The sequence below is a fragment of the Zingiber officinale genome, chromosome 2B (genome assembly GCF_018446385.1).
Source record: "Zingiber officinale cultivar Zhangliang chromosome 2B, Zo_v1.1, whole genome shotgun sequence".
NCBI classification, from domain to species: Eukaryota; Viridiplantae; Streptophyta; class Magnoliopsida; order Zingiberales; family Zingiberaceae; genus Zingiber; species Zingiber officinale.
In genome coordinates, this window is record NC_055989.1 from 20,588,258 (window position 1) to 20,608,680 (window position 20,423).

General features: G+C 37.3%; 1 protein-coding gene across 2 annotated transcripts; it reads right to left on the reverse strand.

The window, feature by feature from the left end:
- Nucleotides 1-2,168: 2,168 nt before the first annotated feature.
- Nucleotides 2,169-20,148, reverse strand: LOC122045465. Of its 2 annotated transcripts, XM_042605699.1 has the most exons (6): nucleotides 19,986-20,144; nucleotides 17,566-17,693; nucleotides 12,666-12,835; nucleotides 3,971-4,048; nucleotides 3,124-3,268; nucleotides 2,169-2,772 (listed from the first exon to the last, which is right to left on the reverse strand). In XM_042605699.1, exons 1-6 carry the CDS (start codon nucleotides 20,092-20,094, stop codon nucleotides 2,353-2,355), a joined length of 1,050 nt encoding a protein of 349 aa, XP_042461633.1. In that variant the 5' UTR covers nucleotides 20,095-20,144; the 3' UTR covers nucleotides 2,169-2,352. The 2 variants fall into 2 exon arrangements, with proteins under 2 accessions (XP_042461633.1, XP_042461634.1); XM_042605700.1 differs by lacking the exon at nucleotides 17,566-17,693 and having other exon boundaries at nucleotides 12,666-12,771; nucleotides 19,986-20,148.
- Between the last annotated feature and the right edge of the window lie 275 nt (nucleotides 20,149-20,423).

A 20,423-nucleotide genomic window follows, 5' to 3' on the forward strand; every position in this document is an offset into this window, starting at 1 on the left:
GGAGTTCTGGTTCAATAAGTTTGCATGAAAATATTCATCCTTCCGTGAATACATGCTAAAGTACTCAAAGTTGGCCCATAGGCATGGTGGGGGTGGCAAGAGGTTAGACATTTCTCCCGATTTGATTCTCATGTAAGATGTACTTGCAGCGATTAAATTTGTCTTCAGGACATAGCCGAGTTGGTTATCATATTATAGATTTATAAAATTGAGTAAGGATTGAATCCTGACAATACCAAGAAATTACTCTCTTATATGATAATGTTAAAAAAAACTTTATTTTCTATAAAAAGAAAGGTATATCCTAGGAAATCAATTCTTCGTATTCTATTTCTATAGGTATTCCATTTATATAGAAGAAAATAACAAAAAAAAAAACAAAAGGTATTGATCCTGTCTGAAAGTTGAAGAGACGGAAAGTTGGGGATGTGGTGCTCACGCTAACCTCCTGTGAACTCCGCGCGGACATGCAATACAGACTATGTCAGTGTCGAGCCAGGGAAGGGGTCTCCGGCGTTGACCCTCCGACGCTCAAGTCAGTCACCAACGATGAGGAATGAAGTGGAGCAACAAGAACCGTAGCACAAATAGTGAATATGGCATGAATTGCGTACCTCTGCCGATACTTGGACCTCCCCTTTATATAGAGCTTCGGTAACGCACGTACATGCTTTTCAAGGCGGGCACGCTTCCCAAAGCATTCCCTAAAAAGACTTGTCAGTAAAGTGTCTCTGACACAGTACCTTAACGGGTCGAGCATATCTCTGAAGTGACAGTGGAACCTTCCGCTGTACGATCTTCTGACAGCCATACATGGAGTCGACGACATCAATTCCCAAAAGGATGTTGAGGGATATCATCGTACTGTACCACCAGGCAGAGTGAGTTGGCCGCTCGGCCGTCTATTCACCGCTCTGGTGCCCCGGTCAGCCAGAACCTCGATACTCGTCTGCTTGAACGAAGTCCCATCCTGCCACTGTCGAGTCTTGCTGTCAGGTCGAGCGGGGTAGCCGCTCGGTCGAAGTTGAACTTTGTCGATGTCATGCTTTGCTGTCTGGCCAAGCGGGGTAGTCGCTCGGCTCGGCTTATGCGCGTCGTTCTCCCTTGAGCGTCGGTTGTTTGGATGCTCCCCGTGTCGAAGTCAACAGCGGATCGGAGCCCTTTTCCCGGCCGGGGCATGCTTCGCCCGACCGGGCGAGGCTATCTACGCGTTAACCGCCTTGACTTTGACTTCCACCGTGGCAGCGGGGTGGGACCCTTCATCATCACTGCATCAGTTATATTGCCGTCCTTTTGAAAAAGGAGTAAGGATCACTGAAGTAATGTCTAAATTCAATGATTTTACAAAGGAAAGATAAAAGAATCCGGAATAAGGAAACACTATTTTTAATTGTCTCAAGCAAGGGATGAAAATAATTGATTCAGGATGAGACAAACAAACGAAGTTAGAGACGGCTCAATAAATATTTAAGGATTCCCCTGAGACTATATCAAAATCTCTAGCTTCTATTTTTTAATTTACTCCCTCCTAATAATTTGAAACAGTTATAAGGGTAACAGATTGTACCTATTTTTTTTATAGAACTTGAAGTGATCAAATTTCTAAGGATGCATGAGTAATGATGCATGAGTATACGCATTTCCTGGATTTACTTGATGGACATAATGTATAATCAAACTGTCTATTCTAGAATCAATTGGGTTGTACGATGTAAAAAAAAATACCCAAAGTTGAAGATTTCAACATACAAGTCCTCGGTAATATTTCTTTAAACTCTTCATTCCATCTTCTATTTGAGATGAGAGCAATATTGTAATCATCCTAAAATTGCGATTAAAATAAGAGGTTTGTTTCATTACTTAATTATTGTGAAAATAGCAGTTAAGAGCAATTATAATGAAACATTATGAGGTGATGAACCAGTTGAATTAATAGATTGTGGATTGGGAGTAAAGAACTTATTTGCATTTTGTTTGTTTTTTTTTGTAGGTTGTTCTACACTTCAATCTTCACTTACAGATGAATCCCAGTTCAATCTGCCCTTAGATCCTGTCAGAGTTCACAGTATCCATTTCAACCGACCAATCTGATTGTGTTCAAATAACTTCTGTTTGTGGCACTTTCTTGCTTTCTTTTAGATCATCCGGTATCTTGAATGGGTTGCGGGTTCTGTTTAATTTCTTCCCTTTTTCTTTGGAAGAAAGTGATATCAGATAACACTTAATACACTTTGTGCATATTATACAGAGAAAATTGACTAGAAGACTCGATGAAAGTCACCTATCAAGGGGAATGAATACAAGCCACTGAAGAAAAACATGAAAGTTCCGAGGTGCAAAACATGCCTGTAATCAGCTTCTATGATTCAACAATTTGCTAGCTTGGGAGGCAAGCATGATGGACTTTGCACTCGAACTACTCATTAAGTACTCCCTCTCAGCTCGTCGCTTGTGTTGCCTCGCATTTTTTGCTCGTTTAGGAGCCAACCTCGCATCCCTCTCTAAAAATGCAAGCCTAAAGCGTTCGGCTATAGGCAATTCTGATGTCTCATTGGAAACAGGTAGCTTCAGGGAAGTACTTCTAGCAGCGCCTGAAACAGCCCAGGTTTTGGGATCAATGCCATCAATGATAGAATAGTCCAGAGCTACAGATACCAGTGCTTCATTTGGAACTTGCATTCCTCGGAAGCCAAAGGGTGAGGGTTGAGGATTTACGATGATTCGGGGACATTCAGCAGCCATTGTTGCCTTTGAAGCCTCATCTACCTTTGGCTGATAGCAAAATGAGAAATGAATTATTAGCAAAAAATATTCTGAGTTGTAAATATAACTCTTCTAATTTTGTGAGTGAAAAGTTAGACCAAACTTCAACAGGAAAATGTCTTGGTGAGCAGAGTTTAAACAATGATTTGCATTATTGTAGCATGAGCTAAAATAAAATGAAAATAAAAAGATTGCGCCACAGATTCCAATCTAAACGGAATGAAACATAAATAAAGCAGAATATGTCGAGATTCCAATGTAGACAGAATGAAACATAAATAAAGCAGAATATGTCGAGATTCCAATGTAGACAGAATGAAACATAAATAAAGCAGAATATAATATTAGTGCATGCCTTACCCATACAAGCCAGCGTAGTGATGGGGCACCACTTCCGATGTCAGCATTTTCAAGCTCCTCCCATGATTCTTCCTCCACATTGTTCAATTTAGGCTTCAAGATACCAACACATCTACGGGCAGTAGATTCACTCCTGGGAGACCCCCTGCATTAACATGAAAAGTTTACTTCAAAACCCTACGTTGGATATTGAGCAGAAAGCAAGGAAGAAGCAAAACAAGTATTCAATGAGTAAATGATTTATAGATGTTGCAGAAATTCTTGGTATATCAACTATGGATGAAGAGCTTGATGCACATTGTTGAATGTCTGAGTAAGTATTTCTGAATCATTGCCACATTATAGGGGCATATAGATATTTTAGTCAAGAATAAGATGAGCTGATATTTACAATAACAAATTCAAAGAAATTCAAGATGAAGTAATAATGTCCTATTGATAAGATGAACTTCTTTGGTCAACAACATATTGGTCCACTGAAGTATTAGTTCTATAACTCAACAATCCATAAAATATATGAAGCACAACAGAAAAAAAATTAACGATCTGATTCTATCCCAGTATTCAAGTATGCCCCATAATTTAGATGGGCAGAGTAATTATTATGTCATCTACTCTTGGTTCCACCCCAATACTCAAGTACACCTCAAAATTTAGACGGGCAGAGTAACTATTGTGTCAGTTAATCTTTCAGGGGGAAAAAAATATGGATATAGAGCAGCAAGGTTTACCTTTTATATCAAAAACAACAGATAAACACCATCAAGTTCCATAAAAAAATACTAATAGACAAGATTAACTATTTGCAGAGAAAAAATCTGCAAAAATATAGCAAAAATCATTATACCCGCATCTCAAGATTTCCAATGATTGGCAGTGACAAATGAGTCCTGACACACCAGTAGCAGTTATCCTGTCGCAATGACTGCAAGGAAAATAACTCGTTAAGAAATGACATGTACCCAAATCTGACACAAACTTTTACAAAAAGCTAGGACTTAGTGATTTTTTTTTGTAGTAGAATGTTGGTTCATGAGTTGCAGCCACAACCCTTTCCATTTGGGCATCCCCAACAATCTCAGCAGAAGTCCGACGATCTCAGCAGATTCTCTATGAATTACAATGGTTTTCCTTCTCAAGCATGGCATGGATTTTGTGGTTTCCTTCAACAGAGGATCTCTCCACTTTAACCTATCTTGAGAGACCCTCCTCTTCTTTATTCGTGAAGGTCTCTACTCTCCCCTCTTCTTCATTCGCAAAGGTCTCTACTCTCCCCACTTCTCTCTCCTTGTGCATGATGAATCTCCGTGTCATGTCTGCCATTGTGGTTTAGTAGTAGGGCAACAGATTTCCTTTTACATTCCTTGAGGATTCCCTCTCATATCAGTTAACATTTTGATTTTAGGCAGAGATCTCTGTGGGCTTTCAGTGGCGTATGGAATCTGACAGTGAAACACATTGAAGTAGGATCCATCCTTTCTGTAATTAATTCAAATTGGGGTTCGGTTTGGTTAGGGAGAAATCTGATTGTAGTATCCCTTGTCATTGTAAAAGCCTACTTTATGTTTTGAAAAAGGCTCTGCTCTTGGGTGAGTGATAAGGAACCTGATTTGTGGTCTTCAAGGATAATGGTGGCTTGCTACCATTAGTCTGTATGAGCAATAACTTCAGAGAAGAAAGGTCCATAAGGTGTCTTTCCTCATAAACTTGTTGTAATTCAGGTTGATTATTCTCTTAATGCTTGAGTGAAGCCCTTTATCAAACAGAATATTATCCACTGGTCGGATGCGTAGAGAGAGACATTGATGTGAGCCCAGAAGAGGTATTGAAGGGAATTAGGTAGGGGTATAATCGAGCCGAACCGAGCCGAACTCTTGAATGCTTGAATTTCACTCGTTTATAATCGAGCCGAGCTCGAGCTTTATTTAACGAATATATTCATTGCTTATGAGCTTATTCGAGCTTTTATCGAACCTAAACGAGCTTAATAAATATAAATTATAAATTTAAATATTCATTAAAAACTAAATTATATATTTTAAAAAAATTATAATATTCTTGTTGAAATTTATAATTTTATTCTAATAAATAAATTTAATATATTTGTCTATGTTTTTCATAAATAGAGTTTAAAATTTATAAATTTAATATCAAAACTATTATTTTTTTTATTTAAAAGTTGATTTATGAGCTTAACGAACATGTTCACGAGCTAACGAGCCGAATATTGTGAAACTTAAGCTTGGTTTGTTTATCTTAACGAGCCTCGTTAAACGAGCTCAAACGAGCTTTTATCGAATCAAGATTCGAATAGCCTAGAATTAGGGGACCCATGACGAGGTTCAAGACTAAGAGAATGAAGCAAGCTTTGGAAGGCTTAATAATGGGGCTCAAGGAAAAGGAGGATCAATGCACAATAGAGGCAACAACTAAATGGATCACATTCCTTCAATTTGAAAATGAAATTGGACCAACATGAGAACCATTTTCGTATGCATTTTTAGGGGGATTTTTTTAAAGTGACTTTTGATGTCCTTTGTGGGTTTTTAATGCATTTTTGAGAGTTCCTAAGCTAGTATAATAAATACCATGCATGCATGGTTGCGTTAAACTAGTATTAGGGATTAGTGGTTGCATTAGTGGATAATAAATACCATGCATGCAAGCATGATATTTATTGCATAATTAGTGCATAGTGGATCTTAAGGGATGTTAAATAGGAGAACTCTTGTATGGAAAATCAAGTAAGTTTGAATGAAAATTTTAGTTTCTATTTGGTGAAAGCTTCCTTCTAGTTCTTAGGCAAAGAACTAATTCCGATCTTATCAAGGCAACTTGTGGCGATCAAACCACATGACTTACCACTCACCTTCTCATCTTGCTTGAGTGTGGCGTCAATACCCTTCCCAAGCTGAATTTCAAGGCGATCCATTTACAAGGTTCTTTATCATTTTGGTATCAGAGCCTTGGCTCCTTGATTTTCAGGTTTGTGTCTTGTTTTCATCTTTGTTCTTGTCCATCTTTGTTGATCTCTACGTCCCTATCTATCATAAATTTTTGTTCGCTATTTGGGTCCTCAAGTCAAAAAAAAAAAAAAATCATTAGAATCATTGGTTTCTGATTGAAAAAAAAAAGAAAAAGAAAAAAAAGGAGGATTTGTGAATTGAAAGGACTCAATATTCTTTCTATGTGAAATCTGAATTCAAAGATATATTCCTTTCATTGCTCTTGATCATTGTTGAATTTCTCATTTTATCCGTTTATTTCTCTTGTTCTACTCATAGTTCTCTTGTTGGTTTCTTCTTATTCACTTGATTGTCTACTTGTTGTCTTGAGAAAGATATTGATAAGGTTCTTTTCCTTAAGAGCTTATAAAGGAAGCTGAGTGGATAAATTTGAGTGCAACCACATGAGTAGAGTGGTGAGGTCCGTCTAACATTTTTTTTGTAATTTTCCTTGTCATCATTTTTTTTTTTTTTTGCAAGCATGAGTGGGGAAAAATCACCTCATTCCCCTAGACGAGATCTTAATAGGCTTCAAATGGAGGCACTTACTCAACAATTTGAGAGAATGCTTCAAAGACAACTTGAAGAAATACATGAAAGGATGAATCGACTTGAAGGAGAAAAAGTTTCCAACCGTGAGGGCAATTCTAATCTTGAAGAATCTCGTCAAAGTGACCCATTCTATGATTCACCAAGAGAAAGAAGGAGGCATGAAGGGGGAAGAAGACGTGAAAGAGGAGGTAGAGACCATAGACGAGAAGATGATCTAGGAGGTGTGAAAGTCCAGATATCTTCCTTCCAAGGGAGGAATGACCCCGAAACATATCTTGAGTGGGAGATGAAAATAGAGCAAATATTTTCATGCCACAATTACAATGATGCAAAGAAAGTAAAGGTGACTGCCCTTGAGTTCACCGATTATGCCTTAATTTGGTGGGATCAATTGTAAAAAGAGAGAAGAAGGTATGGAGAGCATCCTATAAACACTTGGGACAAAATGAAGACTTTGATGAGAAGGAGATTTGTGGCTTCCCACTACCACAAGAAATTGCACAACAAATTGCAAAGACTCACCCAAGGGAGTAGGAGTGTGGATGATTACTACAAGGAGATGAAGGTGGCTTTGATTAGAGCCAATATTGTGGAGGATAGGGAAGCTATCATGGCTCGGTTTCTCCATGGCCTAAACCGAGATATTGGAGACATTGTAGAGTTACAACATTATGTGGAGCTTGACGACTTAGTGCATCAAGCAATGAAAGTAGAGCAACAATTAAAGAGAAAGGGCGTTATGAAGAAATCATCTTCTCCAAACTACTCTTCAAGTTGGAAGGACAAGCCAAAGAAGGAGGGTTCTTCTTCAAATTCTAAGGAGGCAGCAAGCACTAAGAAGCCTATTCCTACTACCTCTTCTTCCACTTCTAAGAGTAGGGATATCAAGTGTTTTAGGTGTTTGGGAAAAGGTCATATTGCATCCGAATGCCCGAATAAGAAGACTATGGTGGTGAGAGATAATGGGAGTATATCTAGTGAAGAAATTACTTCTCATTCCTCTTCCTCAAGTGATGAGGAAAATGATGGAGCAGCCTATGCACAAGATGGAGATCTCTTGGTGGTTAGGAGATTATTGGAAAGCCAAGCCAAGGAGCATGAGGAGGACCAAAGAGAAAATATTTTTCATACCCGCTGCCTTATTCAAGATAAGACATGCTCTATGATCATTGATGGTGGAAGTTGTACCAATGTGGCAAGCACTAGGTTGGTCACCAAACTCAACCTCAAGACTACACCACATGCAAGACCATATAAACTTCAATGGCTAAGTAATAGTGGTGAATTGGTAGTGAACTAGCAAGTGTTGATTAATTTCTCCATTGGCAAATATGAAGATCAAGTTCTATGTGATATTGTGCCGAGGCAAGCCGCATTCTTCTTGGAAGACCTTGGCAGTTTGATAGGCGAGCTCACCATGATGGATTCTCCAACAAGTTCTCTTTTGTCCACAATTCTCGCAAAGTCACACTTGTACCGTTATCACCTAGGGAGGTTTGTGAGGATCAAATAAAAATGAGAGAGAAAAGAGAAAAAGAAGAGCGAGAGCTTAAGAAAAAGAAAGAGTGTGTGAAAAAGAAAATACTTGATTTTGAGGACAAAATTCAAAAGAAAAGAGAGAATGAGGAAAAGAAAGAGAGAAAAATAGAAAATTTGTTTACAAGAGGAAGTGAGGCGAAGAAAGTTTATTTGACAAGGCAGCCTATATTTCTTCTTTTGTGCAAGGAAACTTGCTTGGAATCTAATACTAACTCCTTGCCTAGTGATGTTGTTGTTATTTTGTAGGATTTTGAGGATGTGTTTCCCAAGGAAGTAAGTGAGAAACTAAGTGGCGCCACTCTCAACTATTCCACTTATGATATAGAATTGTATGCACTTGTTAGAGCATTGCAAACATGGCAGCATTATCTTTTGCCTAAAGAATTTGTCATTCATAGTGATCATGAATCTTTGAAGTATTTGAAAGGGCAAGGGAAGCTCAACAAAAGGCATGACAAATGGGTCGAATTTCTTGAACAATTTCCTTATGTGAATAAGCATAAGCAAGGAAAGGTAAATGCTGTAGCAGATGCACTTTCAAAAAGGTATAACTTGTTAGTTACACTTGAAACCAAATTACTTGGCTTTGAACATATTAAGGAATTGTATGTACATGATAATGAGTTTTCCCAATTATATGCTGCGTGTGAAAAGAAATCACAAAATGAGTTTATTAGGCATGACAACTACTTGTTTAAGAATAACAGACTTTGTGTGCCTAAAGGATCCATGCGTAAATTGCTAGTTAGGGAAGCACATGAGGGGGGTTTAATGGGACACTTTGGGGTTCAAAAGACCTTAGAAATGCTGCTTGAACATTTTCATTGGCCACACATGAAACACGATGTGCAGAAATTTTGTGCGCAGTTCATTGTTTGTAGAAAAGTAAAATCTAAGACATTACCTCATGGACTTTACACGCCTTTGCCTATTCCTAATTTTCCTTGGACTGACTTATCTATGGATTTTGTTTTAGGGCTACCACGTACTCAAAAAAGTAAGGACTCCATTTTTGTGGTAGTTGATAGATTCTCTAAGATGACACACTTCATACCTTGCCACAAAGTGGATAATGCAACTCATGTGGTAGATTCGTTTTTCAAAGAGGTGGCAAGACTTCATGGCATGCCTAGGAGCATTGTTTCAGATCGTGACACCAAATTTTTAAGCCATTTTTGGAGGACCTTATGGAACAAGATGGGAACAAAGCTTCTTTTCTCCACCACGTCACCCACAAACTGACGGCCAGACTGAGGTGGTAAATAGGACACTTTCTACTCTTCTTAGAACAATTATTAAGAAGAACATTAAATCTTGGGAAGAATGTTTACCTCATGTTGAATTTGCTTATAATAGGGCGGTCTATTCTACTACTCAATTTTCTCCTTTTGAGATTGTTTATGGGTTCAATCCACTAACACCTCTTGATTTGCTTCCTTTACCTAACACTTCTTCTTTAGTTCACAAGGATGGCAAAACAAAGGCAGAATATGTGAAGAATCTTCATGAGCAAGTTAAAGCTCAAATTGAGAAGAAAATGGAGCAATATGTAAATCGAGCCAATAAAGGGAGAAAAAGAGTTATCCTTGAACCCGGTGATTGGGTGTGGGTTCATATGAGGAAGGAACGATTTCCTACCCAAAGGAAATCAAAGCTTCAACCAAGAGGAGATGGACCATTCCAAGTGTTGGAAAGAATTAATGACAATGCTTACAAAATTGATTTGCCCGGTGAGTATGATGTTAGTGCAACATTTAATGTGGCTGATTTGAGTCCTTTTGATGTAGGTGATGAAGACCTAAATTCAAGGACGAATTCACCTAAAGGAGGGAATGATGTGAGCCCAGAAGAGGCATTGAAGGGAATTGGGAGACCATGACGAGGTCCAAGACTAAGAGAATGAAGCAAGCTTTGGAAGGCTTAATAATGGGGCTCAAGGAAAAGGAGGATCAATGCACAATGGAGGCAACAACTAAATGGATCGCATTCCTTCAATTTGAAAGTGAAATTGGATCAACATGAGGATCATTTTCGTATGCATTTTTAGAGGGATTTTTCTAAAGTGACTTTTGATGTCCTTTGTGAGTTTTTAATGCATTTTTGAGAGTTCCTAAGCTAGTATAATAAATACCATACATACATGGTTGCATTAAGCTAGTATTAGAGATTAGTGGTTGCATTAGTGGATAATAAATATCATGCATGCAAGCATGATATTTATTGCATAATTAGTGCATAGTAGATCTTAAGGGATGTTAAATAGGAGAACTCTTGTATGGAAAATCAAGTAAGTTTGAATGAAAATTTTAGTTTTTCTTTAGTGAAAGTTTCCTTCTAGTTCTTAGGCAAAGAACTAATTCTGATATTATCAAGGCAACTTGTGGCGATCAAACCCCATGACTTATCACTCACCTTCTCATCTTGCTTGAGTGTGGCGTCAATACCCTTCCCTAAGCTGAATTTCAAGGCAATCCATTTACAAGGTTCTTTATCAGACATGATAAAATACTTATTTTTCTCTTTTTGTGGTGTACACATTGTAAATTCTGAAGCAAGGTTTAAAATTTCGACCCGTGCCGAGGTTTCGGTCCTGGACCGGAACGATATGATTTCGGTACTGTATCGTGCCGTGCCGATATAGTTTCGATATTTTTTAAATATAAAATATATTAATTAAAAACTAAAATATTTAACATAAATATTTAAAAAATAAACGAAAAAAAAATGTAGCTCGGTGCACGAAGCTCCCGCCATGTGAGGTCCCGGGGAAGGATCCATTGTACGCAACCTTGCCCTGCTTTTTGCAAGAGGTTGTTTCCAGAATTCGAACCCGTGACCTTTTGGTCACATGACAACAATTTTAAAAAAAAAAAAATAAACAAGATAAAAAAATAATCTTTTAAAAAAGGAAAAGATATGAAAATAGATAAATAAATAAATAAAAATTTTATTATAATTTTTAAATTAAAATAAATGAAATATAAAATTAATTAGATAATTTTATTAGGGTTTAATAAAGTCTCTTTAGATTATCTCCACCATAACTAGGAGTTGATTAAAAAAATTAACCTAAGTTTAATTAAAAAAAAAATTTGAAATCCGACACCACTCGCGAGCCCGCACGACTTCGGTGTTGTCGCAGGGTTACGTGACCAGCCATGGCCGCTGGGATTGCATGGCTCCTTCGGCGCGACGACGTTGGTCGTGCGACCCCTATGCAGTGACCGCAGGGCTGCACGATGCCTCCACGGCGGCAGCGGAAGGGTTATGCAACCTCTCCGCTACTGTTGCAGGGTCGAACGACCCCTCTGCTATGACCACAGAGTCGCGTAACACATCGCACCTGTCGTGGGTTTGGTGTCGGTGTCGTGCCAGTGTCGGTCGCCGAGCGGAACAAGACATTTCATCCGTTTCGACCGTTTCGGCACGACACTTTAAACCATGATATGAAGATAGTGAAATCTCATGATTTCATTCCCTTGCCCATTGGTTATCTCCTGAAGTTCTGTTCTCAAACTGTTGTAGGGTTATGGTTGATGGATTAATCATGCATGGTTGGGTGGTCTACTTTGAGCACTGAATCCATGTATTATAATGCATGGGAGGTAGCCCACTCGGATTCTCTTTAATTAAGCGCCTGCTGCAAATACGAAATCTTTTATTATTGGTTGTTGGCTCCCCAAAGGTTGCTAGACAAAGACTAGCAGATTGGTTTGCTCAAGATGGCGAGGTGACTCAAGCATACGACATTTTTAAACATCCTAGTACTAAGAAGACATAGACCCGAACAGTGTTGAAGACCTACTTATAGCCGAATCATGCAGTTACACTCTGGATGGTTGGCAAAGAGGCGTCTTCCCATCTGAGATGGACAAGATTACATGGAGGATCGACCGTGCACATTTTTGTGGACAAGTACTAGGAGCACCTATTCTTCGGGTGCCCCCCTATTATAAAGTTATGGAAGAGGATCTGGGATTGGCTGCACACGCAGTATCGTGGGAGTTGAATATTGATAAAGGTTCGGCATCTTGCTTTGTCCTCTTTGGTCCACTATGTGTAGAGAGCGAGAAATAATAGTTTCTTTGATGAGATGCAATTAGACTGAGAAGTTTTTAGAAGTGTGCAAATTCATGTATTCTGATCTTTAGGAGCGTACTCTGATCGGACACTTTGTCAATCATGAGCCGCTAATAAAGTCCGCTTATTGTATGCTTTGTCAGTGCTATATATATATATATATATATATAATGCATCAAGAATTAAGTATTTTTTTTAATAGGATTTCGATGCTGATGTCTATCAAGGATGCATAATATGTTTCTATATTGCAAAACAAGCCAAGGTGATAACCACTGTATCAAGCATGTAGAGAAGTAATTGTGAATCTCACAATAAAATTAAAAAAAGGCTTATGGCAACATGAAAAAGGGTTCACATCCATACCTAATATCGACAGCCTGCAAACTAGTGCAAATCTCTGCAACTTTTTTCAAACCATAATCAGTGACATTGGATCCAGATATATCTAGAATCTTCCATGAAACTTCAGCTAATGCAACAAGAAGATTATCATTCAGTAACTGTCTCCTCCTTGCAATAGCCACCAAAGCCAACTAAAAGAATTATAAAAAGAGTTATGCAATAATAATTACATAAGTCAGTTTACCTCCTGTTATATAACTAAACAACATCTAATACAAAGAAAGCAGCAGAAGAGTAAGAACTTAACATGCCTATTCATCACGATATTTGCCAACATAAATGCTGCCTTATCAATGGTAACATACCTATTTATGTATAACATAGATTTAAATTTCAGTCAGTACCATCCAAAATGGGAGGTATGTGTTAGTCCTACCAAAGATAAACCTTGCAAGTAATAGTCATACCTAACCATCCAGATTTCCAATTAAAAGAACATGAGAGTTCCCAAATGTCTTCATTAGTAGATGGGATGTTGTCTAATCCAATCATGCCAATTATACGATAAGAGTTGCGTACTAATAAGGTAAATTGCACACAAATTAAATTTGTAGAGGTTCAGTCTCCTAAACTCAAATGTTACTGAAAATACACTTAAAACTAATGACTTTTTAACCATGTGTAAACTAAAGTATGCATTTTGTGAGAACCAAGACGAGGGTGGAGAGCCGGTTCAAATATACCACAGGCGGTGAAGTAGGTCTCAGCAATATCACTCTTATTTGTTATCAACTTCCTTACTTGGACTCAACATTTCCCTACATATGTATCCAAGTTGACTTGACACTATGAGTAATTAATCCAAAACTGACAAGTAGGATTCATCGCGAGAATTAAATCAGAGAGAAGAAACAAGAAGTGAAACTGAAAGACAGAGGAAGAAGTCAAGGAGGAGATAAGAGGATATTTACAACCAACGCTAGTTAAGTTGAGACCTATTCCCCTAATTAGGGTGCATTGTCACATAGAGATTGCATTTGTTGGAGCATGCATGAGTAGAGAGGGTTGTCACATAGGGATAGGTGCACGGACCTTACAAGGGATATTACTTAAATGGGTATTCATCAATTTTTGGTAGAAAATTGTAGACAATATTAATTGAAAATTAATTAACATTTTAAGTGAAAATGTGGATTAAACTCCTCACACCTTAATGTCTCACTCTCACTATACTAGTATATGTTATAGTACATATCCTAAATGATCACACAAGGTAATGGGTATCCAAAGTTTTTGTCTTCACTGATGGGTAGAAGAATACCCTCGCCCATATCCTAAATTTGAACCATTATTTGTTAGGTCCTAGTGTCCCTAATTTGGAAAAATAGTGCCCAACATCCAGATTCATACCTGTGCCAAATACTCGTTTTTGAGTTAGAGTAACATTGGTAATGTATTGCTTGATGTAACAGGACTATAACATGATGTATATATAGGACGCATGACAAAACCTTAAACAGTTGAACCTAAAATATGAATGTTGGACTAAACCCATAACTGTAATACCTTATCCCATAATACCTCTACAACTCATCTTAAAATGGAGCATTGATTATCTATGTCCAACTTGTTACATAACTCAAAAGTTCTCACATGAGAAAACAAAGCTCGCTAGTGAAGAAAAGCTCACCACGATGAAGAAAATACAAAACAAAGCTTTGAAGGGAGCACTTGGGTATCCAACCTAGGATTAGCATGTCAGCAAAAGACAAGGACACCAAGTATAAGTCCTCGAGTGGGTTTCACCTTGTGTTAGTGTATACCATAGCACACGAAAAAAAAGAAGAAGAAATGGGAAAAGAAAACCACACGATGAGGGTCCTTAGTAAACTACAAGGATGAGATAAAACTCCAAAGAGCAAATCTCGCTAGTGAGGTTCTAGTTGCAACACATACAAGTATACAACAACATGCTACAAAAAAATAGAAGGAGAAAAAGAAAGCACTTGATGCAATGGATTGGAGATATTTTTCTGACGGAACATAGTCAGATAGAAAGAAGACAGAGCTACCTAGAATAAAAAGAAAGTAGATGTGAGTCAAGGAAAGAAAAGACAGGGAGGAAAGAGATTACAGTTAGTCTCTGAAGAAGAAAGCAAGCAAGAGTTGTTGATGCCAAACTAGCACATCTTGGAGCCTAAAGATACAGTTCATGGTGTTGGTGTGAAGTGCTCCAAGAGGAAGGAAATTCCAAGGAGAAAGAGGGAAGGCAGGTCACAAAGGGACAAGAACCCCAGCAATGAGAGCAAGGACTAGAGAAAGGAACTTGTGAAAAGGTGGTCAGAAAGATGAGATTGAAGGAAGTAAAATGCTACAGATCCAAGAAAGGAGGCATCAATGACTAGAGATGAGATCAACTCGAGAAGCTAAAATCCACCATGTAGTTGGATCCAAAGCAAGTTCTGATTAAGAAGACATGCAGAAGTTAGAAGTCTTGGAGAAGCATGCAATGAAGATAAGGGAAGAAAATAGAAGAGAAATGACTGGAGGCAATAAAGTAGCTGCTGAAAGGGAAAAGTGGTCGTCATATGAGCACATATGAGGAGCAACAGGGACTCAAAATACCATCTCCCACAAGTAGTGGATCTAGATTTAGATCATTGAGCAAAAGATGATGTGAAGCTTCAGTGGTGAAGCATGGCTGCTGGGAAATATAGATGACCTAACAAATGCAAAGAGTTGCAGCACACTATAGGCTACTACAAAAAACATCACTTGAAAGTATGCTTGGATGTATGGAGATGTAGAAACTAATCCAGAAGGTGGAGAAAAATATTTAGTGGGTGACATGAGAGAATTTGTTCATGAGGTGTTAGATCTGGAGGAAGCAAATGAGGACAACAGAGATGACGAGGGCCAAGTAAGGCGTCATAAAAATGTCTGAATGAAAGTATTGGTTCACTCATTGCACACTATAAGGTTCAAAGTGAAGAATAGGCAGCCAGAATTTGGACTGTTGACCTAAGGAGATTAAGATAGCACACCAGAAGAGAATACAGTTCAACAGGCTTGTGCCAGCAAGGAGGACGCTTGTCACATGACGGAAAGCAACACAGGTTTAGAGAAAGGAAGCAACACATGTTAGAAACACTCACTGTGCAGCAAGCTGAAGGGAAAGAAGTGTGACTGGAAGGGGAGGTCATCATTAGACACCACTTCAAGATCATTGGCCTCGCCCATAAGGGGAATATTAAGATCTAACCAGGTTGAGGGAAGGCCACAGATTCATAGAAAGGAAGCAACACATGTCAGAAACACTCTTGTGCACACCAGGTTGAAGGAAAAGAACTGTGACTCGAAGGGAGGTCATTATTTGCCATCACTATAAGATCATTGGCCTCCCCAATAAGGGACATTCTAGAAGATCTAACCCTAGCCTTTGAAGGTACACTCCAATACCAAGTAAAAAATGGAGGAACAAAATATTCCATTGTGTGTATATATATATATATAGGACTCATGAGGAAACCTTAAACCTAAAATTTCAATGCGGGACTTCACCCATCATAATAAGGACCCAACACCTAACAACTCATATTACCTAACACCTAGTTTGTATTTTGTGAAACTTGTGTAGGTCAACTTTTCTTTTATTAGTAGGACAATGCAAATGTTTATATATAGGCAAAATATGAAACCATTGCAATACTTTATTTCTTTGCTATGAAAATATATTGTTGTTACTGATATAAATAGCTTTTTTAATAGACTAATACGATAAAAAAAGATTGTATAAAAGTATACTTACATTAATTTGCATTGGTTCATTTCTCTCAAACAAATTTTTTTTATTCTCTATTCTGGGTACTATATTTTGCAGCTCCTCCTGTATCTGGACTACAGTTGTCCTAGTAATGAGATTCTTCAGGCCTAATAGTTAAATCCTTTAGAACATTTCTTTTGCATCTAATTCACATTAGAATAGATCATAGGTTCACCCTACTGCCTAATCCAAATGTTGTCCAGCAAACTTCAATAAAGTTATGGTTGAACAAAAACAGTTTATTCAAAATATCCGGCGGGACTAACTATCTTAAATCTTCTGTGGTTACCAATTATTTTTGTGCAACTAATCATCATAAGTTATGAGAAGTATCGTGCTATATCCTTTCATGATGGTTCATTTTTGTTCAAAAAGTATACCAGCCAAACCTACCGAATATTGTCTAATCATCATGGTACCTTTTTGCTTAATATATGCCTAACAAACTGGAAGTTGTTAATAGTATGCCTCATATCTAGTGTTGTGTAGGCAATGTAAAGCAAATTGGGAAAGGTATAGAATGAGTATTGATTTTCAAATTAAATTTCGGCAATGTTGTATTTTGGGTATCATGTAATTTGTTATCTTTTTCTTTGGTAGGAATACCTTAAAATTCAGTAGCAGTTTAATTGGCATCTTTAAATTCACTAGGAGTTTAATGGGATACTTATATTTTCCAATTTCCATGATTTATTTTCTAGTTTTTCAGAGTCAAGTGCTCATGTCTATGTATTTTGTTAAGCTTTAATTAATGAAATATTTCATTTTTCAATCTTTGTAAGTTTCTTTTCTCTTAGTAAGATAGTTAACTTTTTTGCTTCGTCAATTTGATCAAAGTTTTCGTGTGGTTCGACAGTACACATTTGGCGTTGCATCACAATGTTTTTCATATCATTTACTTTATATGTACAATAGAGTATGTAGTCTAACAATTAAACAATCGTTATTCATAAAGAAGAAGATAAATCTAGATATATGAAACCACAAATGTTATGTCTGGAAGTTCAAAACTGATTAAGTAATTTAATAGAAGGGGGGAAATGAAAACAAGAGCCTAAACAATGATGCTGAGACTTCAATATAAATCCATGAACATACCTTGATATCTGATGGAAATACTGCTGCTATCTCTGAAATATCAGCAATGATATCCTCCAAATACTGACCAAGAAATCCAAGGCACAGGTTGACTAGACTTGGAGGCTTAGTTTTCTTCAATGATAAAGCTACAAATAATTATATTGAAATAATGATCATTGAAGAAAACTAAGTGGTGGAACATGATAAAGACTGTAAGAAATACTTGAGATATCAGGATACATAATTATGCACAAGAGAGCCTTTCTATGAGGGTTGTTCTAAATCAGTATTTGGACCAGACTCATTTTCTAACATGACCTATTATCCCCTTTACCCAATAAGGGAGTGAAGAAAAATCAAGAGATGGGGAAGGTGATAGGAGAGGTGATTTCATCTGCTTGGGAGGATGTGCCATTTTGGCCAGAAAGAAGGAGATGGCAGTGCTGGAGACGGCAGTGTTGTGAAGGGCAAAGAAGAGAAAGAGAAAGAGAGAAGGAAAGAAAAGAAGAATAAATGAGCTGTGGAGAGGGAAAAGAGTAAGGAGAACATTAACAAAAGAAGAGGAATAATAAAGAGTACGCGAACTAAACTTGTACGAGGGGTTAGGATAGGTGGAAGTGAATATCTGGTGGAAATGAAGAGGGAAAAAATAGTTGGGCCACACTAGAGAAGAAGATGAAAGGTGGAGGAAAAAAGCAAGGAAAAAAGAGACACCATACGAGGACTGGAGATGAATGCAAAAATCACATCGATTATGTATACACATGAACAAATTGCTCTAAAAATTTTATATGCTAGCTTTGACATTTATTTAGTTGAGTAAAAGTTAATTATTGTTATCGTTTTTTACATTGAATATATATGTTTATCTTAAAATGTCATGTTCACAAGTTCTTCATATAGATAAGAATGTGATATGAAAGTTAATGTGAATATGAATTGGTTGTATAATATTAAAATCCTGCATTCTCTGATTTATAAAAGTAAAGAGAGGCTCAGAGATATGAATTATAAACTTTTATTATTTTTTTTTGGGGTTATGAAAGTTATACTCTGAATATGAGACACTTTCTAAAGGAAAAGATGATTTTGTGATATTTTATCAGTGAATTTATCTTATGGCAAAGGATTGAACCCTGCTAAAATGGGTGTATCATGGTCAGGCGGACATGTACTATTACTGACTCTTACTGATACTGTTAGCAAGAAACTAGTCATATTCAAGCTATATGCTCTCACTTACCTGAGTCACTAAGGTTTAAGTGTCATATACTGAATTAAACCAAAGCCACTAGATTAACAGTACTATCGTATACTGATCTGCACTACCGGATTAATTATAGTCATAGCCATTCTCAAGATATACGGATAACTAAATGATATTTGGAACTGCATTTTGGAAAGAATTGATTTGCACAATTAGTTATCTATTATTTAACATTCTGTTGCAGAAGAATATAACAATAGATAATCACTAATATGTTTTAACCAAAACTGTGATTTCTGTATGGTATTGGTTTATTGGAATCCTGAATTTCAGATATATAAGATATATGAAAAATAACTTCATTGTTTAGCGTTTAAATTTCATTTTTTTCAGTTGTGATTAATAACTGTTGAAGTTTGATCATCTTAATGTTTTAAAAGGTCAGTACGACTAGTAACAATATTGAAGAGTTATAAAGGTAGTCTCATGCTCAACCCATGTTAATAAGTAGCTTATACAGGTATGGGTAAATAACATACTCATGATGTAGTCTTCAAAAATTTTCATATGTCAGAGGTTGGCTTATCTCGGTATATAGTATGGACTCCACATGATCTCTAGTATTACTATTATCATTCATCAGTTACATATGCGAAGTTTGACTGTATTGTGATCATGTGCTACTGATGTCTTGTGAATATATGTGTTCTTAGTAGATATACAATACCTACTCATGTCCTGGCTTGTGGCATGACACTTTCTTAACAATTTTGTCAGAAAAACGAAACATACCCATGAAACTGTGTATGAAATTTATTTTAAAATTTCCCATCATCCATTCAGGCCAGATAGGTATCAGAAAGTAGAAATTAAAAGTCAAAGAGCAAAGGAAAAAAGGAACTAGAGACAAGCAGATTATTAAACAAAGTGAAAACTCTTTTTCCAGAAAGAGTACTCTTCTAAGTCCTTAATAGAACAGTTCGATACTAGAACATGAATGGTTTTCTTTCCCAATAATTCTCACAAATCAGTGCATCAAACCTATTAGTAATAAAGCGATCTAGGATTCCTCCAACACCATAGTTATCATTCATTCAAAACACACACACGCACAAAACTTACAATTCGCGCAGGTATCACCACTCGAACATATCAGGCCCAACAAAACCATCATAAGTAGAAACAAAACAATCCAAAGAGAGGCAAATCAAGGATATGAAGATAATCTTACAGAAAGAATCGGGAAAGGAGGCGATAGCGACGGATCGAGGGCTCGGCGCGAGATGGAGATTTCTGAGGGACGACGTGATCTCGTTGGCCGCTTTCTTACCCTTTTCCATCAAGCAGAGGACGAATTAGGCGAAATGAAATCTGTGAGTGAGAGAGAGATTAATGAATTTTCGTGTTTGAATACCGACTTAGACCGGCCAACGTGGTCAATTTGCTTAAATCGACCACAAATGAACCGTCCGGATCAGATTTATTACCATGATGGCCAGTTCAAATCTTGTGTCTTCAAATTTTTTTTGTCCCCATATTTTTTGCCGATCGAATTGATCAGATTACATCTCAAGGCATCATGATATTCTTAAGATGTATACAGTATTCTCGTGATGTACAAGACATCCTTGAGATGTAATCTGGTCTGTCTGATAATAAAGAGACACGG

Bases quoted from the DNA above. Each gene is read 5' to 3' on its own strand.
- LOC122045465 (XM_042605699.1), bottom strand. From the start codon at position 20,094: ATGGAAAAGGGTAAGAAAGCGGCCAACGAGATCACGTCGTCCCTCAGA. The intron at 17,694-19,985 runs GTAAGATTATCT...AATTATTTGTAG, and splicing joins CTCCTTTCCCGATTCTTTCT to CTTTATCATTGAAGAAAACT. The intron at 3,269-3,970 runs GTATAATGATTT...ATGTTAATGCAG, and splicing joins TTGGAAATCTTGAGATGCGG to GGGGTCTCCCAGGAGTGAAT.